At 38.2% G+C, this 19,185-nt stretch overlaps 1 protein-coding gene across 1 annotated transcript; it reads left to right on the top strand.

Annotated features, from left to right (window-relative positions):
* The first annotated feature begins 60 nt into the window (after window positions 1-60).
* GRSF1 (G-rich RNA sequence binding factor 1) lies at window positions 61-17,799 on the top strand. The gene is made up of 10 exons (XM_029945156.1): window positions 61-158; window positions 2,328-2,484; window positions 3,733-3,888; window positions 4,829-4,972; window positions 5,624-5,759; window positions 8,617-8,798; window positions 10,002-10,123; window positions 11,054-11,189; window positions 11,787-11,862; window positions 13,000-17,799. Exons 1-9 carry the CDS (start codon window positions 156-158, stop codon window positions 11,834-11,836), a joined length of 1,086 nt encoding a protein of 361 aa, XP_029801016.1. The 5' UTR covers window positions 61-155; the 3' UTR covers window positions 11,837-11,862; window positions 13,000-17,799.
* The last annotated feature ends 1,386 nt before the right edge of the window (window positions 17,800-19,185 follow it).

Here is a 19,185-nt window from a genome sequence, read left to right on the forward strand (position 1 = left end):
CCCCCGCCCGCCCCGTCCTCCTATTGGGCCCCAGAACAAGGGACGCTCTCCCAGGCCTGGGGTTTTCTCCTTGTTTTGTTCTGTCGAGTCTCTGGTCGTTGGGCAGTGTGAGTGTGGCTAGGGGTGAATGTTGAGGCCTTGTTTCCCGCCGGCCCATGGTAGGTTTTGTGAGGCTGTTGATGCCCCCCACCCCGCATCCCAGTCGCTCTCCGCCCGCTGGTCGTGAAGTTGGGAGGCTGGACCCGCGGAGGGTTGGGAGTTTCCGTGCAGTCAGAGCTCTAGGCCTAGGCGGCCCTGGTGCGCCTCGCAGCCTGCTGATGGGAAGATTCACGCACAGAGTTACGTGGGCTGGGTTCGTGGGGAAGGAGCGTCGTCGCCAGCGCTCCCCTCTCCCTCGTGTACCTCGGGAAAGGCGTGCTGCCCCAGTTTACTGAAGGTCACCTCTGCACTTCACCTCCTCTAGCAGAAGGTCCTTTGGGACCATGGGTCGCCGCCGACGGGGAGGACGGTGTGGAGACGGAGATATTGGGGGAGGGGACGTGGAAGAGGGGACGCGTGGGGCTAAGGCCACGACTTGGGGACCCAGGAGTGAGGCTACCGTGTTTTCTTTTTTAAAGTCAGTGTGTGTCCTTTAAGAACTCGGATTCCAAATATTTTGTGCCTTGTAGGAAGCTTTCTTTTCTGCTTGTTAACGTGGCGTCTGCGAAATATCAGCACACGTTTTGACTCCTGATATCTTGGATCATATTTATCTTAATTCAATTTGTGCTTCTCCTTGAACTTAGGGAAATTGGGAAGCTAATCAGCATGGCTTCTGTCTGCCAGTGGCTGAGCTAATGGATTTGAATCCTGGCCGAGTACTTTGTGCTGCCCTTTTCGTAAAAGCTTGTGATGCTTGTGGAATTCTGGGAAAATGGGGAATGTTGCCTGTATTAAAAAACACAGACTATCTCTAATAAGCCTTTGCCAGCTGGCTACTCTCTTGATTATTTTTTCTGTGAAATTGTTGTATCTGTTGAGCCTCTAGTAGTGTTACACACTGTACTTACGTTTTATTATTTACTTCTTAAAATTGTATGTAAGTCTTCATGAAAATGAGAACGGACAGAGAAGTATCTCCTTAGCCTGATACAGTACAAGTCACTTGTCATAAAGCCTGAGTTGTGTTTCCACACTGATAATTTTGCTTGTTGGATTTTTATTAAATATATGGAAGACTTCTCGATGTTTACATTTATTATTACTCCTCGCATTTAGACTTAAGTCATAAGGTAAACTGTGGGATGGTATAAAGGAATCTCTGTTCCTTAGGCCAGTAGAGTGCAAGTCTTAAAATTTCAGCTGTTCCTGGCTATGGCTGTATTGCCTATTGGAATCTTATTAAATACCAGTTTTTGCCTAGTTTTGCAAAATTAGAGTTCTTTAGGTATGTCTCAGGCTTCTGTCCCCTTATACTACTGCTGTCACCTTTTACGATCTTTTCCTCATTCAGTTGGGGACTTACCGTTTGACAGATTAATCTTTGCCTCCTGCTCCCTTGTTGTTTTACCCAGTCCTAAATATCTTCTATTAACTCCCCTTTGCCTACCAGGCTAAGGGAACACATTGAGCTTGACACTCAAGTCCCTCTGCTGGATGGTACCAAGTTTGTTTTGCCAGCTCATCTTCTTTGGCTCTTAATTGTCCCTTGCAGTTTAGCCAAATGGGATTATTGCTGTTTTGCAAATGGACTTTTGTTCATACTGCTTCTTCCCCTCACTTCTCAAACTGGGATGCCCTATCTTTTATATATTACTGTCAAAATTCTGTCCTTCCTTAAAGGCACATGTTATATTATGTCTTGATTCCTCTGGTAATGCTCTCTGTTTTGAATTCCTGTAATAATCTTACATCTTAATTACAGCACTTAAAGCATCTTGTCTTGTAATGCTTGTCTTAGTTTAGATGGTAAGCTTTTTGAGATGAGGGCCTGATGTGGCACACGGTGAGTAGGAGGCACATGTATTTGTCACATTGAAGGGAATCTTCTTGTCCTGCCTTAACTAAAATATTATTATTAGGTGTAATTTGGGGCTGAGGAATTTAAAAACAGGCCCTGAATACAGTTTATGTCCTGCCAAGTCACTGGGGTATACCTGCATGTTGCTTTGGAGTACAAAATTTAAGCCAAAATAGGATGAGTTAGTTTGGGAAGTTTATTCCTTGCCTCTGGAATAGTTAGTAACCGTCTCCTAAGAATGCCCTTCAAAGTTTTAGTTTGCAGGAATAAACATTTTCTAAGTAGGTTGTCAAAGAAGTATTTTTACATTTTCCATTTTTCTTGGAAGGAGTCCAAAACGACCTACCTGGAAGACCTTCCACCTCTCCCTGAGTATGAATTGGCTGCATCCAAGTTAGGAGAAGAAGTGGATGATGTTTATCTCATTCGAGCTCAAGGATTGCCGTGGTCGTGCACTATAGAAGATGTGGTTAACTTTTTCTCAGGTATATTTTATGTATGTTTGAAATATGTAATTTTGTCTGAGTAAAAGGTGGTCTCACAGAAACCAAGTTAAACTCTGCTATAGACATCTTATTTGGTACTTGGGAATTGTCTAGTTCTGACTGGTTTCATATGCATACCAAGTGACAACCATTTGTACCATTTGTGGCATATGCCAGGGTCAGAGACTTTAAATGCAGCTAAAAAATGTAGTGTTAAAACTAAGTGGTAGAAACCAGTTATTGCTGAAGTTCAAAAAGCAAAACCTGTTAAGAGTGGCTCTTTATGGGAGCGCCTGGGTGGCTCAGTTGGTTGAGCATCCGACTGCGGCTCAGGTCATGATCTCGCTGTTCCCCGAGTTCAAGCCCTTCGTCGGGCTCTGTGCTGACAGCTCAGAGCCTGGAGTCTGCTTCAGATTCTGTGTCTCCCTCTCTCTCTCTCTCTGCCCCCTCCCTTGCTCATGCTCTCTCTGTCTCACAAATAAATAAACATTAAAAAAAAAAAAAAAGAGTAGCTCTTTATGTAACACATACATTTAGAATGCAGGATCACTTAGAGTCACCTGATACAATTTCCTTTATAACATTATTGGAATGTTTACATATCTACAGTTAGTTTTGAAATTCTGTATCTGACTGTGGTTTTTAATTTTCCTCTTAAAAGACTTTTAGAAGATGCCACCTTAAATGTTATAAAATCATACAATAATATATTAAGTACCATAATGTGCATAGCAGCATTGTGTGGGTCAAGTATTTTATGAAGCCACTTACATCTTTAACTAGTTGCCATTATAAGTATGCAGTATGGGATCTTTTCCTTGGTAATGAAAAGGGCAGAATTCAACTATGGTAACAGTCTTACAGGATTTATTTTAGAGTTCTTATATTTATGACTGTAACAAAAGAAAATACATGTAAACCTAATCATATTTTAATTCCTTAAGTGATTTGAAACTGATTATAGAACCATTGGAAGGGACATCGTATGTTCTGTGTTGAGCCTGTTTGCTGTTGTGTAGTGATCAGGAAATCAGAAGCTTATATGCTAAGGCTTGCTGTCTTTTTCAAGTGGAACATCTAGACATCCACCTCATTAGCATTTGGACGCCTTCAGTGATGGGGAATTCTGTAAGGAATACAATAGGTGTTTTGGTTCAGGCTTTGGTTGTTGGAAGTTTGCATTTTAGGGACTTGTATAATTGAGCTGAAAGTTTGATTTCTGGTTTTGATTTTACCATATGCTTTTAGACTGCAGAATCCGCAATGGTGAGAATGGAATACACTTCCTATTAAACAGAGATGGTAAACGAAGGGGTGATGCCTTAATTGAAATGGAGTCAGAGCAGGATGTGCAAAAAGCCTTAGAAAAGCATCGCATGTACATGGGACAGCGGTATGTGGAAGGTACGTGGAGTTATATTCTGGCTTTTTTGTGATCAGTACGTTAGCCTATACTGTCTAAGACAGTTCACTTGATCCTTACTAATAATGAAGTGATTAGATATTAAGAATACACCCTTTTACAGGCTATGAAAATGAAGCACAGAGATAATTTCAGTTTCTTATTTATAAAATGAGGATGTTGACAAAGGTTACCTTACAAGTTGAGATGTTTAAATAAGTCACAGCCAGCACACAGTAAATAGTCAATAAATATCATTTGTTATTTTAATTCCTCAAAAAAATATCAGTAGAACTCCCCTATGACCCAGTAATAGCACTGCTAGGGATTTACCCAGGGGATACAGAAGTGCTGATGCATAGGAGCACATGTACCCCAATGTTCATAGCGGCACTTTCTACAATAGCCAAATCACGGAAAGAGCCTAAATGTCCAACAACTGATGAATGGATCAAGAAGACGTGGTATATATATACAATGGAGTACTATATGGCAATGAGGAAGAATGAAATCTGGCCATTTGTAGGAAAGTGGATGGACCTCGAGGGTGTCATGCTAAGTGAAATAAGTCAGGCAGAGAAGGATAGATACCGTATGTTTGCATTCATAGGTCTAACAGGAGAGACCTGGCAGGGGACCATGGGGAGAGGAAGGGGGAAAGAGCGGGGAAGAGTGAGGGACACAGATCAAGGGAGACTACTGAATACTGAAAATGAACCATGGACTGAAGGGGAAGGAGGAGGGAGAGAGGGGTGATGGTCATGGGGGGGGCACTTGTGGGGAGAAGCACTGGGTGTTATATGGAAACCAATTTGACAATAAACTATTAAAAAAAGAAAAATAAAATAAAATTCTTGGATGACCCACCAGGTATGATTTTCTTTTAATGGCTTCTTCCTTTGTTATGTAAATTTGCGAACTTTTTATGCTTTTACATTGCAGTTTATGAGATAAACAATGAAGATGTGGACGCCTTAATGAAGAGCCTGCAGGTCAAATCTTCACCTGTGGTAAATGATGGAGTGGTTCGTTTGAGAGGACTTCCTTATAGTTGCAATGAGAAAGACATTGTAGACTTCTTTGCAGGTGCTTTTCAGTTATATCATGTTTATGAATTAAATCCTGTTTATATCAGTTATATCATGTCAGGCTTCATTTTTTTCCCCCTGTTGTTTCCTTTTTATCTTAGATGAACCTTTTCTCTTAGGTAACTACATGCAGTTATATTTGGTTCTTTAGGGGAGAACTCTTCACTCAGATTACCAGTGTTTATAGATTGTATAAATGTTTTGACCTGTCATGCTGATCTTTGGTGGACATCACATTTCAAAATTATTTCATGTAGGTTTATTTTACTATTGAGGAAAATAATCTTTTTCCTCAATCTTTCATAATAGTGGCTATATTTGTCTAGACAATAACAATTTATATGGTTTAATAGTATCTAATTTTTAGCTCTAAAAAATGTACCATTAGTAGTGATGTTAGTCTAATAAATTCTTATTCCCCTACTACATAATTAATAGCAAAAAAAAAAAGAGAGATTGTATGTTTTAGATGGACTGCATGGATCCTAAACATTCTCGAAGTACAGATGGTTAGGTGTTATTATCTTTGGCTGCATAATAATTTTCTAATAAAATTTAAAAAATTAGTAATATGTGAATGAATGTATTAATCCTAGGATAAAAAAGGCTCCTGTTAGTATTGATTTGTAATAATTTTTTGGTGTCCTAGGACTGAATATAGTAGACATCACCTTTGTAATGGACTACAGAGGGAGAAGAAAAACAGGAGAAGCCTATGTGCAGTTTGAAGAACCAGAAATGGCCAACCAAGCCCTCTTGAAACACAGAGAAGAAATTGGAAACCGGTGAGTGAAGAAGATTTTAATATGGAAGTACCATACGTTGGGTCTTTTTTTTTTTAAATTTTTTAATCTTTATTTATTATTGAGACAGAGAAACAGAGCATGAGAAGGGAGGGGCAGAGAGAGGGAGACACAGAATTGGAAGCAGGCTCTATGCTCTGAGGTGACAGCACAGAGCCTGACGTGGGGCTCGAACCCACAAACCGTGAGATCGTACCTCAACCGACTGAGCCACCCAGGCGCCACGTTGGGTCATTTTGATGAATGCACTATGGTACAACTAAAATTATCTAAGCACAGCAAAGCAGAGAGAGTAGCATGATGACATATCAAATGCCCAGCAATTAGAATTAACAAATTAACATTTATTTTTGCTGCACAGAATTGGAAGCAGGCTCTATGCTCTGACATAACATTTATATATTTGCTGCACCTGTTTTTTCAGTAAGGCTCTATAAAAAAAAACATTTTCTGTGGGGCTCCTGGGTGGCTCAGTCGGTTGGCCATCCGACTTCAGCTCAGGTCATGATCTTGCAGTCCATGGGTTTGAGCCCTGTATCGGACTCTGTGCTGACAGCTCAGAACCTGGAGCCTGCTTCCGATTCTCTGTCTCCCTCTCCCTGCTTCTCCCCCTCTCGTGCTCTGTCTCTCAAAAATGAATAAACGTTAAAAAAAATTTTTTTAATAAAAATAAAAAACATTTTCTTACATGATCCTAATATTAATGTCTAACAAAATTAGCAATAATTTATTATCTAACGCCAGTCCATCATCACTTTCCCAATTGTACCAAAAATGTCTTTTAAAGTTGGATTTGTTTGTGGTACCATAATCTAGACATGGTCACATGGTGCATTTTGATTGGTATGTCTACAGTTCTCTGAAACTAGAGCAAGTCGCCTTCTCCTTTATTTTTTTTAATTCCCTTCCCCTTTTTATTTTTTTATTTTATTTTTTTAAATGTTTTATTTATTTTTGATAGAGAGACAGAGCATGAGAGGGGGAGGGGCAGAGAGAGAAGGAGACACAGAACCGGAAGCAGGCTCCAGGCTCTGAGCTGTCAGCACAGAGCCTGACGCAGGGCTCGAACCCACGAACATGAGATCTGACCTGAGCTGAAGTCTGAGGCTTAACCGACTGAGCCACCCAGGCTTCCCCCCCTTCCCCTTTTTAAATGCAGTTGACTTGAAGAAACCAAATCAATCATCCTATACAGTGTCTCATGTTTTATATTGATCTTATTGCTTCTTTATGGTGTCACAAGTTCCATTGTATCTTGTCTTATTTCCTGAAAACTGGAAGTTAAAGCTAAAGTCTTGATTCAGGTTAACGATTTGATATGGATCCAGTATAGGTGTTGCAGCATACTGCATATCACATCGTATTAGGATGCATATGATGGATGGGTTCATTTTGTGTCAGATTTGGAGGAGTACTTACAAGTGTCTAATTTTGGATTGTCATTTTGCTGCTTTCTGGCTGTTACATTTGGCTCCTTTGAAGTTTAAAAAAAAAATTGAAAAGCCATTTTAAAGCTGTGTTTTTCAGGATCTGTGTAGAGTTGATTCAAAGGTCTTTATTAAATTTTTAAAGTAAAAATATATATGCAAAAAGTACCCTCTCCCTCCATTTTCTTTTAATAGTTTTCATGTTTTCTTATATATCTTAGAACAAACACATCAGTGTTTTTATGTGGGAATGTTATGGCAGTGTATCAATCTCTTCAGTAAATTAAGAAATGGAGCCTATCTAATCTTTATGGATCTGTAAATACAAAGGATTTTTGCAGTTCAGGCTTAACTTAATTTGGGAAAGCAGTGTTGAGAAAAAACAGAACAAAACAAAGCTGGTTCCAGAAGCTTGGATTTAATAGATAATCCACTGCCAAGCAGATAGCAAGTCAGAATTGACATTTAGTTCATGAATTCTCATTGGTGAAGTTCTGGGGGAAGTTAACTCCTCATATACTGTGATTTTTTTTTAATTTTAATTTTATTTTGAGAGAGAGTGCGCGTTTTTAGGAGGGGGAGAAAGAGGGAGAGAGAATCCCAAGCAAGTTCCATGGTTAGTGCAGAGCCCAACATGGGGCTCTATCACATGACCATGAGATCATATCCTGCGCCAAAATCAAGAGTTGGACACTTAACACACTTAACCAGCTGAATCACCCAGGTGCCCCAATTTTTAATATCTTAAACAGATATCATTAATTTTCACAGAATTAACTTGTGAGGCTTCAAGAGATTGATAACCAACTATAAAAAACAAAACCTTTCTTAACAGATTATTTTTATACACACAGTCTTTGCATTGTTGTCCTCATGAACCAAGACAGAATTGAAAATATTATTAAGGGGTGCCTGGGTGGCTCAGTTGGTTAAGTGTCTGACTTTAGCTCAGGTCATGATCTCAGGGTTCATGAGTTCAAGCCCCACACCGGGCTCTGTGCTGACAGCTCAGAGCCTGGGGCCTGCTTCAGATGCTGTGTCTTCCTCTCTCTGCCCCTCCCCCACTCATTTTCTCTCTCTCAAAAATAAAATAAACACTAAAAAAATAAGTAAAATAAAAAATAGATAAAACATTAAAAATTTTTTTTAAAAGAAAGAAAATACTTTTAAAATGTATATGAAGGAAGCTGTTATCTTGGGCAGGGATGTGAGGGAGATTAAATAAGTGATCTGTTCTGTTGAGAGTACTTTTCATGGGCTGGTATCTGTATCTTATCTTACTTTTCCTCCATTACTTGTGTTTAGTAAGGCCTTTGTGTTGGAAATATTATATGTGCATGTTTTATTTTAAATGAGTTCACTGTTAAGTTACTTTGTATTGCTTGTGCCTTTTTATTTTTGCTTTGACTTAGATATATAGAGATATTTCCAAGCAGAAGGAATGAAGTCCGAACACATGTTGGTTCTCATAAGGGAAAGAAAATGACATCTCCTACTGCTAAGTATATAACTGAGCCAGAAATGGTCTTTGAAGAACATGAAGTAAATGAAGATATTCGACCCATGACAGCTTTCGAAAGTGAGAAGGAAATAGGTAAGGACCTACATCTTGTTGAGAGTTACTGGATCTATTTTGTGATATTAAAATATTTTTTATGACCATGTTGTATGAAATTATTAGATTGTAGGACCAGGGAATTGAGTCGATTCATTGTTTTTGAGTATTGTACGTTGTATGTACTTTGAATATATGCAGAAGGGTTTATTATTTCATAAAGTTATTTTATGTAGTGATTTTTATAGATTCTGTATAAAAAGCTGGGTGGCACAAATATAATAAGAGGAAGTAAAATGTCAGCATTTATAGGTGAGGCTCCTGGATGGCTCAGTCAGTTAAGTGTCTGACTCATGGTTATTGGGTCAGGTCATAATCTCACGGTTTGTAAGTTCAAGCTCTGCATTGAGCTCTGCGCTGATAGCGTGGAGCCTGCTTGAGATTCTTTCTCTCCCTCACTCTCTGTCCCTTCCCCTCTCATGCTGTCTCAAAATAAATAAACTTAAATAAACAAAGATGTGGGTAGAGAGCAGGAATGTTGACTGAAGTAAGGAGTTTTGTTTGCTTCTCTAATTATTCCTCTGATTCCTGACCACTAAGCAGCATAGAAGATTGATAAATCCACCTGGTGCTATGGGATTATCCCATTACCATATTTATTCTTTTTTTAAGTACCTATTACCCAGAAAATTTCTCTTGTCTTTATTTCTTCATTCATAATCATTTTCCTTCTCTCTGTTCTTACAGAAAGATGTTTTTGGTTTTGGTTTTTTTCCTGTAATCTGGTAGTAGTTTGAGGCCTGTATCTCTGCACTAAGTCTTCATGGGGGGTTCAGGTGATATTTGTTAGGTGGCACACATTTCAGATTATTTTTGCTTTTAAAATTAAAGCCCTTCCTGGGGTGCTTAGCTGGCTCAGTTGGTTAAGCGTCCAGCCTTGGCTCAGGTCATGATTTTGAGGTTCCTGAGTTGCAGTCCCTCTGCTGGCTCCCTTCTGTCAGCCCAGAGCCCGCTTCCGATCCTCTGTCCCTCTCTCTCTGCCCCTCCCCTGCTTGCAGGCTCATGCGTTCTCTCTCTCTTTCTCTCAAAAAATAAAAAAAATTTGAAAAATAAGAGTAAAGCCCTTCCTTCCTGGTTCAAGTAGAATTGAAGATTCTGACATAAAGATTATGCCTAATTATAATGTGTTAATAACCTTGAAGCTTTTATGTTTCTGACAGTGCTTTTTGTTCCACTTCTCAGAACTGCCTAAGGAGATGTCTGAAAAGCTTCCGGAGGCTGTTGATTTTGGAACTACATCTTCACTACATTTTGTCCACATGAGAGGATTGCCTTTCCAAGCTAATGCTCAAGACATTATAAATGTGTGTGGCAGTAAGATATCAATCTCGATAGATTTGAACAAAAGTTCTAAAATGAACTTCTGTTAATTTGGGAAAGATAAAGAAGAAAATACCATATTTCTGAACTATCTTTGGACAGTAAGATGGCATCTGCATTGTTGTAGAGGCTGAGAAGTGCGGGTTTTATCACATTTTAAGGTCAAATATATAAAAAGAGAATACAAAATAATGTGGTATATGTTTAGTATTCAAATTACAGTTTGAAAAAACAAAACAAACACAAACAACGCAAACAAAAAAAAAAAGAACAAAATAAGAAAGTTTGGTTTTTCTCCAAATCGGTTCAGCTTATTAATTTTTGAGTTTAGGAAGCTGAGACTCAGGGAATTTGTCACACGGCAGTTACATACTGAACAAGAATCCTATGCCCCTATGTTTAGAACCGTGTAGGTTTCTTCATCAAGATTCCCTACTTATTTGAGAAAAAGAATTTTTAAAATACTTTTATAGTAGATAACCTATGAAAAGAAAGGGAAACAGTAGCCATATTGACTTTATGAACTTGAGGACGTATACTTAAGGTAGAGCCCAACCTCGAGTCATTAAAAAATGAAGTGTATTTGATGGACACTCTTTAGAAACAGGGAAGGATAAATGTGAGACGACTAATAAAAGTAGTCCTTGTTGGCATAAAAAGCCTGAGAATTCTTTGTGTAGTATATAGTTTAAAATTTCAGTGAACAGATATTTGAAATGTAACCTTGAGTTCCAAGACGATCAGAAAAGCCAGAAGAGATGGTAGATGTGGAGCTACTTTGCAACCTAAGGAGATTTCTTAAGAGCAAGTTTTTTGAGCAGAAGAATCAGAGTCTGAACGAACAATGCAGAACCATAGGACTTCTAGAAATTGGGCCTCCTACCATTATGTTCCTTTTGGCTTCTTTTGTTTAGTTTTTTGCTCCGCTGAAGCCTGTTAGGATCACCATGGAATACAGTTCCAGTGGGAAGGCCACAGGAGAGGCCGACGTGCACTTCGATACCCACGAGGATGCCGTTGCAGCCATGCTCAAGGATAGGTCCCACGTTCGTAAGTGCGGCCCGTGGTTTCCATGGTCGTTTTGGATGTCTGTCTTTGCTTACAAATGCCTTTCTGTGTTGTGGAGTTTACCTAGACTTCCCCTTGAGAATACTTGCTCTGATAATACTACCAAATTAAATGTAAAAAACAGAAAATACTATATTGTAATAGCATTTGTTTGATATTTCTGCATATTCCTATACAGAGGTAGGAATTTTTTTTGCTTGTTTTTTTAAATTTTGTTTTTGTTTTTAATTAGGAAAAGTAATGGACAAAGGGTTTGAGGTGCTGTCTGAACTATGAGAAAATGGCTACAGTATTATTTCTCCCTTTTTAGTTTTTAAAAAAAATCTTTAATTTTTTAAGTTTATTTATTTTGAGAGAGAAAGCACGAGTTGGGGAAGGGCAGAGAGAGAGAGAGAGAGAGAATATGCCAATAAGGCTCCATACTGTCAGCACAGAGCCTTACAGGGGGCTGGAACCCATGAACCCCTGAGCTCATGACCTCCTGCCAAAGTAGGACACTTAACTAGCTGAGCCACCCAGACATCCCTCCCTTTTCAGTTTCTTAAAATGAATCTTGTTTTTTTTTTTAATCATTCTCAGACCATAGGTATATTGAATTGTTCCTGAATTCATGTCCAAAGGGAAAATAAGACTTCCAGGGACTCCAGATAATAAGGTAAATTTGAAAGGTACAATTGTGGGAATTATTTTCAGTTGATGAATTAAGCACTAACTCACTAATTTATAATATGGTGAAAACTATTCTTTTTTTTTAATGTTTATTTATTATTGAGACAGAAACAGAGCATAAGTTAGGGAAGGGCAGAGAGAGAGGGAGACAGAATCTGAAGCAGGCTCCAGGCTCTGAGCCATCAGCACAGAGTCCGATGCAGGACTCAAACCCACAAGCTGTGAGATCATAACTTGAGCTGAAGTCGGATGCCCAACCAAGTGAGCCACCCAGGTGCCCCCCCCCTTTTTAAGTAAAGACCAAACTAATCATGATATTAAAGCATCAAAAAGAATCTTTTAGCATCATTCCCAATATTCATGACCCTATGAGTCTGAAAATAATTTTTACCTTTAATACCTGTAAATTATAATCTGAAAATATGCTTATGTTAGCTTTTCTTCCTATAAAATTTCAAACACATTTTCTCAGTTTCTAAGATATTAAGATGTTTAAAGTAATACTTCTGAAATTAGGGTGTCTATCATTGTTATGTACACTTAAAGTACAACTGTCTCTTTTCCTAAAAAAGTGTGATAAACATGGTTGTCCTAGGAAGTACATGATTTCATAGAGTTAACCTATGACAAATCTGGATGTTTTGATGTTCCCTCCCTTGACTAAATGTTACGTGGTATCTTTTATTTCCTCCTAAACCTTTATAATGTATTATAATCATTTTTCTGGATATAGAGGTACATTTGAGACTGTTAACTGGAATGATTTCATGAAAATACGTGGGTCATTTCTTTACTATCGTTGTCATAGGCTATTTTTAGATACCAAGTCCCACAATCTTGTGATGTTAAATATTAGTAAAATCCATATAAAATATATTTTGTGCTCAAGTCTGAAAATCTACTATCTTCATACCAGGCTATAAACGCTAATGCCTAATAATTTTCCTTACTTTAACTTAATGGATTTGTCACCAAATAGACTTGCACCAAACCAGAAAGAAAGACAAGTATTGAATTTATAATTTTAAATGGTCTGGGAGTGGATATGACATGGCAACCCTTTTTTTTCCTCAACACTTTTTCATTTTGAGTAAATGTGCAACATTTTTTGTTCTATTTTTAGGATGAAGCAGGAAGCATTTCATTTGCACATCTTTCCTGGACGTGGAATATACAGTTCCAGTTTTGTAGCAGCAACTGCTGGAGAAGGGATTTGGGGGTTTTGGGTTAATTGCTTATAAGACAAATTACATAGTGGACTGTTTACAAAGGAAAAGGAAAGATTCAGTTTGGAATTATGAAATAAACCACAAATTAAAATTTTTGTTTAATCTGTTCAGGATCTGATTTAAAAATCTGGTTTTTATTTTATATGATTAAACAGTTTGCTTTCATAGAAGATATGTTACCCAGTGTAAAGACTACGTATTTTTTATTCAGCATTGTCCTTGGAAATCTTCCTCCCATTTTCCAAATGATCTGTTTGAGGTTTTGTCTTTCAACCTATGAATTAAGAATTCTGATTGTAAAACTTCTCGGGAATGAAATACTGTTTTAACCAAATACTCACCAAAGCAAGGAAAGGTTTCAGACCTTTAAACCAGTATGTTTGGCAGAGTAGTTTTAATTTTAGGTGTATTAGATTATTTAGATAAGGGTAGAAGTTTAAAAGAAAGAATCAAAACAAAAAATAAGTACCACAGGTTAGTGAGTGTAAATGACAACAATTTGGCAGTTTTAGGTCTTTAGAAATGTTTTGCCTTTCTACGCCTTGTGCTAAGATATTTGACATTGGTGCCTGTAAAACTTGAGAGAATTCTAGTCTCAGCTTACATGTTAGTTCAGTGAACACCCACCCCCAGCTTTTTTTGATTTTGGGTAAACCATAAGGGTGTGTGTTAATCTCAAAACTGTGAAGTGACACATCAGACAGTCTTGACTGGTAAGGACATTTATGGCTTCACTTGAACTTAAACCAGCTCCCAAGAGGAAAAAATCTGTCTCCTCATTTGCTTTTTCAGTGGGATAGCATATCCCATATTTTAGAACAAGTAGGGGTGCCTTGCTTAAATAAAAATAGCATTTAGTGTATAATTGTGTGAAGGGTTTTTGGATGAAGCTGTACTCCTGTCACAGTGTGACAGGACCTTCTGCTCAATATTATACAGCTTGTTATTTAAATACTGGATCAAAACGGCTGGCTTCAAAATGTAGTTATTAATAAACTAACTTTCTGTGCACCTGTGTAGGAGAATCAAAGTCCTGTATACTTTCTTTGCCTTGTTCCTGTTCTCAGGGTGACGACTGCCACATAGTTACCAGGAGATATAATTCTAGTTCTTAAAATTGAATTAGCCCAGATTTCTGAGAGGTGATAACCTGGAAGAGAGATGATGTCTTCTCTCACTTAATACATAACCATCTTTGGTTAGCAGCTAAGATTCGAAATCACTGTACTGTAAGTAGTCAATAAATGAAGGCTTGTTTCAGGCTGCAGATTACCTAAGAGTATTTATTTTGGAGTGTATCAACCCAAATATATTTTTGTTACATCAAGTCCTCGTATAGTATAAAAAACTGCAAATTTTGTGTTTTTATCACCTATATGAGCATGAATTAACCATCTTAACATCTTCAGTATTAACTAAGTAGAAATGTGTTTTCATATATGGTTGAGTATCAAGCTATCAGAACTGGTGTTTGTAGCAGAGTGATCTAGTAGAATATGATCTTTTCTCTCTGTTTAGCAGTAGGTCTCTAATTTGCCATGAAAAAAATCTATAGGGACTGTTGGAATCGGGATTGGTGAGAAATTAATTCATTTGCAAATATTTTAAAGCCAGTGAATTTCATTTGCAGATTTCTAGGAAAAGAATGAGAGCAAAGCTTATGTGGTGGGTAAGCATGAAGGGGTGTATATATTACCACACTAGTGACTGAGTGAGTAATCAGTACAAAAAAGGTGGCCATTCTCGGGAAGTCGGTTTTTAGGTTCCGATACTTTACTCCTTTAGTAGGTGATAACTTATAATTTAGGCTAGTAAATAAATGATTGCTGAGAAGGCAAATGTAATTACTGGAAGGGGAAGAAAAGCCCACAATAGATTAAAAGCAATCTTTTATATACATCCAATCAAAAGACATATTTCTCTCTCCCAAACTTTGACAAAACTGGATTGTGTATTATCATTAACTATTGAAAGAAGTAATGACAGTGAATTTTATCTTTCTGTTAGGGTTTTGTGTCCTTATAATCCCTTTTGTGGTAAAGCTATAAAAAATCGCGGGCTTAGCTATGGCCAGGTTACCCATCCTGCTTTGGCTAGCTACTAGAATTGAAGGGGTGGAATTCTAAGTAGCATGTAGACACCCAGGAGGAGATGGCTAAAGACTGATCTGATTGACACGCCCGCTGATAGCAGAGAATGAAGCAGAACCAGAGTGTTTGTCCCTCTCTTTGGACAAGTGAGGCTTCTGCATGGTGGGAAAGGAGACTGAGTCCACTGTGGAGTGGAAGGCTCTGTGGCATGGGGAGGAGGAAGCAGGAGAAGGCCACTGACAGCCACATGCCATTTTGAGGCAATGGCCCTGCTTATTAATCAACATGCCCTCTTGGCATCCTCTGCTGTAAACAGTCCCTTAGATTCTCACTTGGAGTGTTTTCTGTAAGTTATATCCTACTTACTTTAATTTAAAACATTCCATTTTGTTCAAGAGTTTCCCCTAAATTATGTTAGAGGGTTCATATTCAATTGGCAGGACCTTATTCTAGAGTAGAATGGTTTATCTGAGCAGTCAAGTAGAGGCAGGCCTAAGTTCCAGGGTTTTGAAGAAAACTGCTGTAGTGTGGTAGGCATACATTTTCCCTCAATTCAGCAGATTAGAATCTCTGAAGTTTGTAGGAAGGGAATAAAGCTGCTATAAACATTCATGTGTAGGTTTTTGTGTGTACATTAGATCTCAGCTCATTTGGGTAAATACCAAGGACGACGACTGCTGGATCGTATGGTAAGCCTATGTTTAGGCCTGTAAGGATCTGCCAGACTGCCTAGGTGGCTGTGTCGTTCTGCTTTCCCGCTAGCAGTGAGTGTCAGCTCTGCAGCAGTGCCTTCTCAGCATTTGGCGTTGTCACTGCTTTGGATATGAGCTATTCTAATAGGTGTTTAGTGGTTATCTTGTTGTAGTTTACAATTCCGTAATGACCTCGGATGGTCAGCGTCTTTTGATGTATCTGTTTGCATCTTCATGTTGCCTGTGGTGAGAGGTCTGTTCAGATCTTCTGCCCGGTTTTTTAGTTAGGTGGTTTTCTTAATGAATTTCAGGACAGGGATACAGAAAGGGTTAGTTTGGTTCTTAAATCTGTATGATAGGAAAATAAATGGTGGGGTAATTTGTGAGTTGCTTATATTGTATGTTTTGAATGGAACAGTCCCAGTGATACGAAGGGATGGGCGTCCCTCCACCCTGCTCTTCGGCCACGTGGGTCCCCTTCTCAGCCCTGCCGCCAGTTTCCAGTGTCAGCGTCCAGTGATCTTTACTGTGTGGATTACAAATTATAGCATACTCTACATGCTGTCCTGTGCCACTTTTTCCCATTTAATACATCCTAAAGATCATTTTATATCCGTATATAAAATTCTCTCATTTTTTAAAATGTACAGTATGGATATACATCATTTAACCTGTCCGTCACTGGTGAACAGGTAAATTGTTCGCAGTCTTTTGCTACTGTAATGCTGAAATGAACTACCTTGTATAAACTTATGTCATTTTGTACATACGTAAACTTCTGTAGGATAAATGGTCAGAGTATGTGTACTGTAATTTAGATAAAATTAAACTTATGTCTATAATTTGTTTTTTCTTAGTTTGCACCAGCAGTGCAAGTGCCCATTTTCCAACAACCTCCCTAATACAGCATATTAGCAGTCTATTCTAGGCCGGTCTGATAGGTTAAAAACAAAAGTGCAGCGGTATTCTGTGAGGTGGCATTTCATGTCTTTTGGGATTTCCTTTTATGTGAATTGTCTTTTTTTTTCTCTTAAAATCTACTCCTCCTCCTATTAATCTTAAAGCAAATCCATGATATGGCATCATTTTATCTGAATATATTTCAGTATACATCTTTTCTTTGAAAAGGATTTTAAAAAAATACCGCCATTCCTAAAAATACTAGTTTCTTAACACAAATATCTGAAAAGTAATTTTTTAAAAAATATATTTGAATCAGGATCTAAACAACTGTCCACACTTTGCAGTTGGTTGTTATGACTTTCCCCTGTAATATTTTTCAAAAGTTTTCAAGCATAAAGAAAAGGTCAATTATGAACATGCCTAGACCTACATCTAGTAATATTTTATTTTCTTCCTCACATTATATCTGTATATTCATCATACTGTCTTTTTTTTCTTTATAGATGTCAAAGTTGCAGACATCGTTTGATCTTAAGCTTTTTGGAATACATACTGTTAACTAGAGGTTTGTTTTTTTTTTTGAGGTAAAATTTACAGTGAAGTGGACAAATGTACCTTCCACTTGATGAGTTTTAACATATAGTGTGACACAAACCCCTAGGAAGCTGCGAAGCATTAACATCACATCAGAAATGTCTTTCCTCAGTCGGGTCCTGCACCTCTCCTAACCCTTCTCCCTGTTAGAATTTTGTTTTCGTCATAGATTAGTTCGGCCTATTCTAGAACTTCATATAAATGGAGTCATACAGTATGTATTCTTGTGTAAATTTTCACTCAGCATGTTTTGAGATTCATCAATAATGTTTCAGCTCTTTGTTCCTTTTCATTGCTGAGTAGTATTCCATTGTATGAGTATTTCCCAGTTTAACCTTTCACTTAGATGAACAACTGGTGGACAATGGGCTGTCTCTAGTTTTTGGCTCATATGAATAAAGTTGCTATGAACATTCTTGTGCAAGCCTTTTTGTGGATCTATGTTTTAATATCTTTTCAGTAGTAGAGTATCCTAATTGTAAGATTATCTTTTCAATTTTACTAAAAATTGACATACTTTTCCCAAAGTGGCCGTCCTACTTTATATAAACCAACCGTATGAGAGCTCCAGTAGGCCCACGTCCTCAGGGTTTGGTGCCAGCTTGTGATTTTAGCCATGCCGTGTGCGGTGCTATCTCGGTTGTGGTTTTAACTTGCTGTTCATGACAATTGATGTTGAGCATTTTCTACATGTTTTTTGGGCATACAAATATCTTCTTCATGAAGATGAAGTGCCTGTTTCTTTTAATCCGTGTTTCTGTTCATTACTTTTGCCCTTATTTGAAGAAATATGATCTCTTTATAGAGAGTTTCCACAAATTGAATTTTACTGATTGCCTTTCTGTGATGTTTCTATATTGTGTTTGGGTTTTATTCTAATTAGGAGCCCTTACTTCTTGCAACGAGCTAACTCTACTTTTCCCTCCAGCACTTTGTCATTTTGATTGCTTATTATGGCAGAAATTATTTTTATGGGGCACTTGGGTGGCTCAGTCGGTTAAGCATCCAACTCTTGATCTCAGCTCAGGTCTTGATCTTTGGGTCATGAGTTCAAGCCCCTCATTGGGTTCCATGCTGGGCGGGAAGCTTACTTAAAACTTATCTGTATGTGGTGCAATTTCCTAAATCTCCCCTTGTATGGCTTCTAGGTTTTGTGTCAGAATTAGGACATCCTAGTGAAATGATTTTGAAAGTACTTGGTGACAAGGCATGAAGCCAAGGTGGACCAGAATATGGATGGACCCACTGAAACTCACAAGGATCACCAAGATATAGTTAAGAAGTTTTCAAATGATCCAGACTGAATTTGAAGTCCACAGGTGAAATTTCACAAGTATATTCAAAGACCTGTGATTCCAAAACATACCTGATTCTAACGGAACTAAAGAGGCTCTCAACCTTTCTTTTTGCCATGTGACAGCGACATTTGGGAATAAGACGAAGAGTTAAAGAGAAATTGAGTTATTCACAATTTCTGAAAGGCTGCCTATAATTCCATCCATTTCTTGTCCTCTTAAGAAGGCAAATGGGGGGATGGATACAAGTTATAATAGTGGGCTAATTTTTAACCTGCTTTAATTTATAAGAAAATATTTTTTTAAGTTTATTTATTTTGAGAGAGACTCCATGTGCCAGCAGAGGAGGAGCAGAGAGAGGGAGAGAATCCCAAGCAGGCTCTGTGCTGTTAGTGCAGAGCCCGATGGGGGCGGGGTCTTGAGCTCATGACCGTGAGGTCATGACCTGAGCAGAAATCAGAGTGGGATGCTTCACTGATTGGGCCGCCCAGGCGCTCCAAGAATAA

The sequence above is a fragment of the Suricata suricatta genome, chromosome 1 (genome assembly GCF_006229205.1).
Source record: "Suricata suricatta isolate VVHF042 chromosome 1, meerkat_22Aug2017_6uvM2_HiC, whole genome shotgun sequence".
Classification (NCBI taxonomy): Eukaryota; Metazoa; Chordata; class Mammalia; order Carnivora; family Herpestidae; genus Suricata; species Suricata suricatta.

Excerpts from the sequence above, each read along its gene's own strand:
- GRSF1 (XM_029945156.1), top strand. Across the intron at positions 4,973-5,623 it reads CATTGTAGACTTCTTTGCAG|GACTGAATATAGTAGACATC; the intron begins GTGCTTTTCAGT and ends TTGGTGTCCTAG. Across the intron at positions 11,190-11,786 it reads CAAGGATAGGTCCCACGTTC|ACCATAGGTATATTGAATTG; the intron begins GTAAGTGCGGCC and ends AATCATTCTCAG.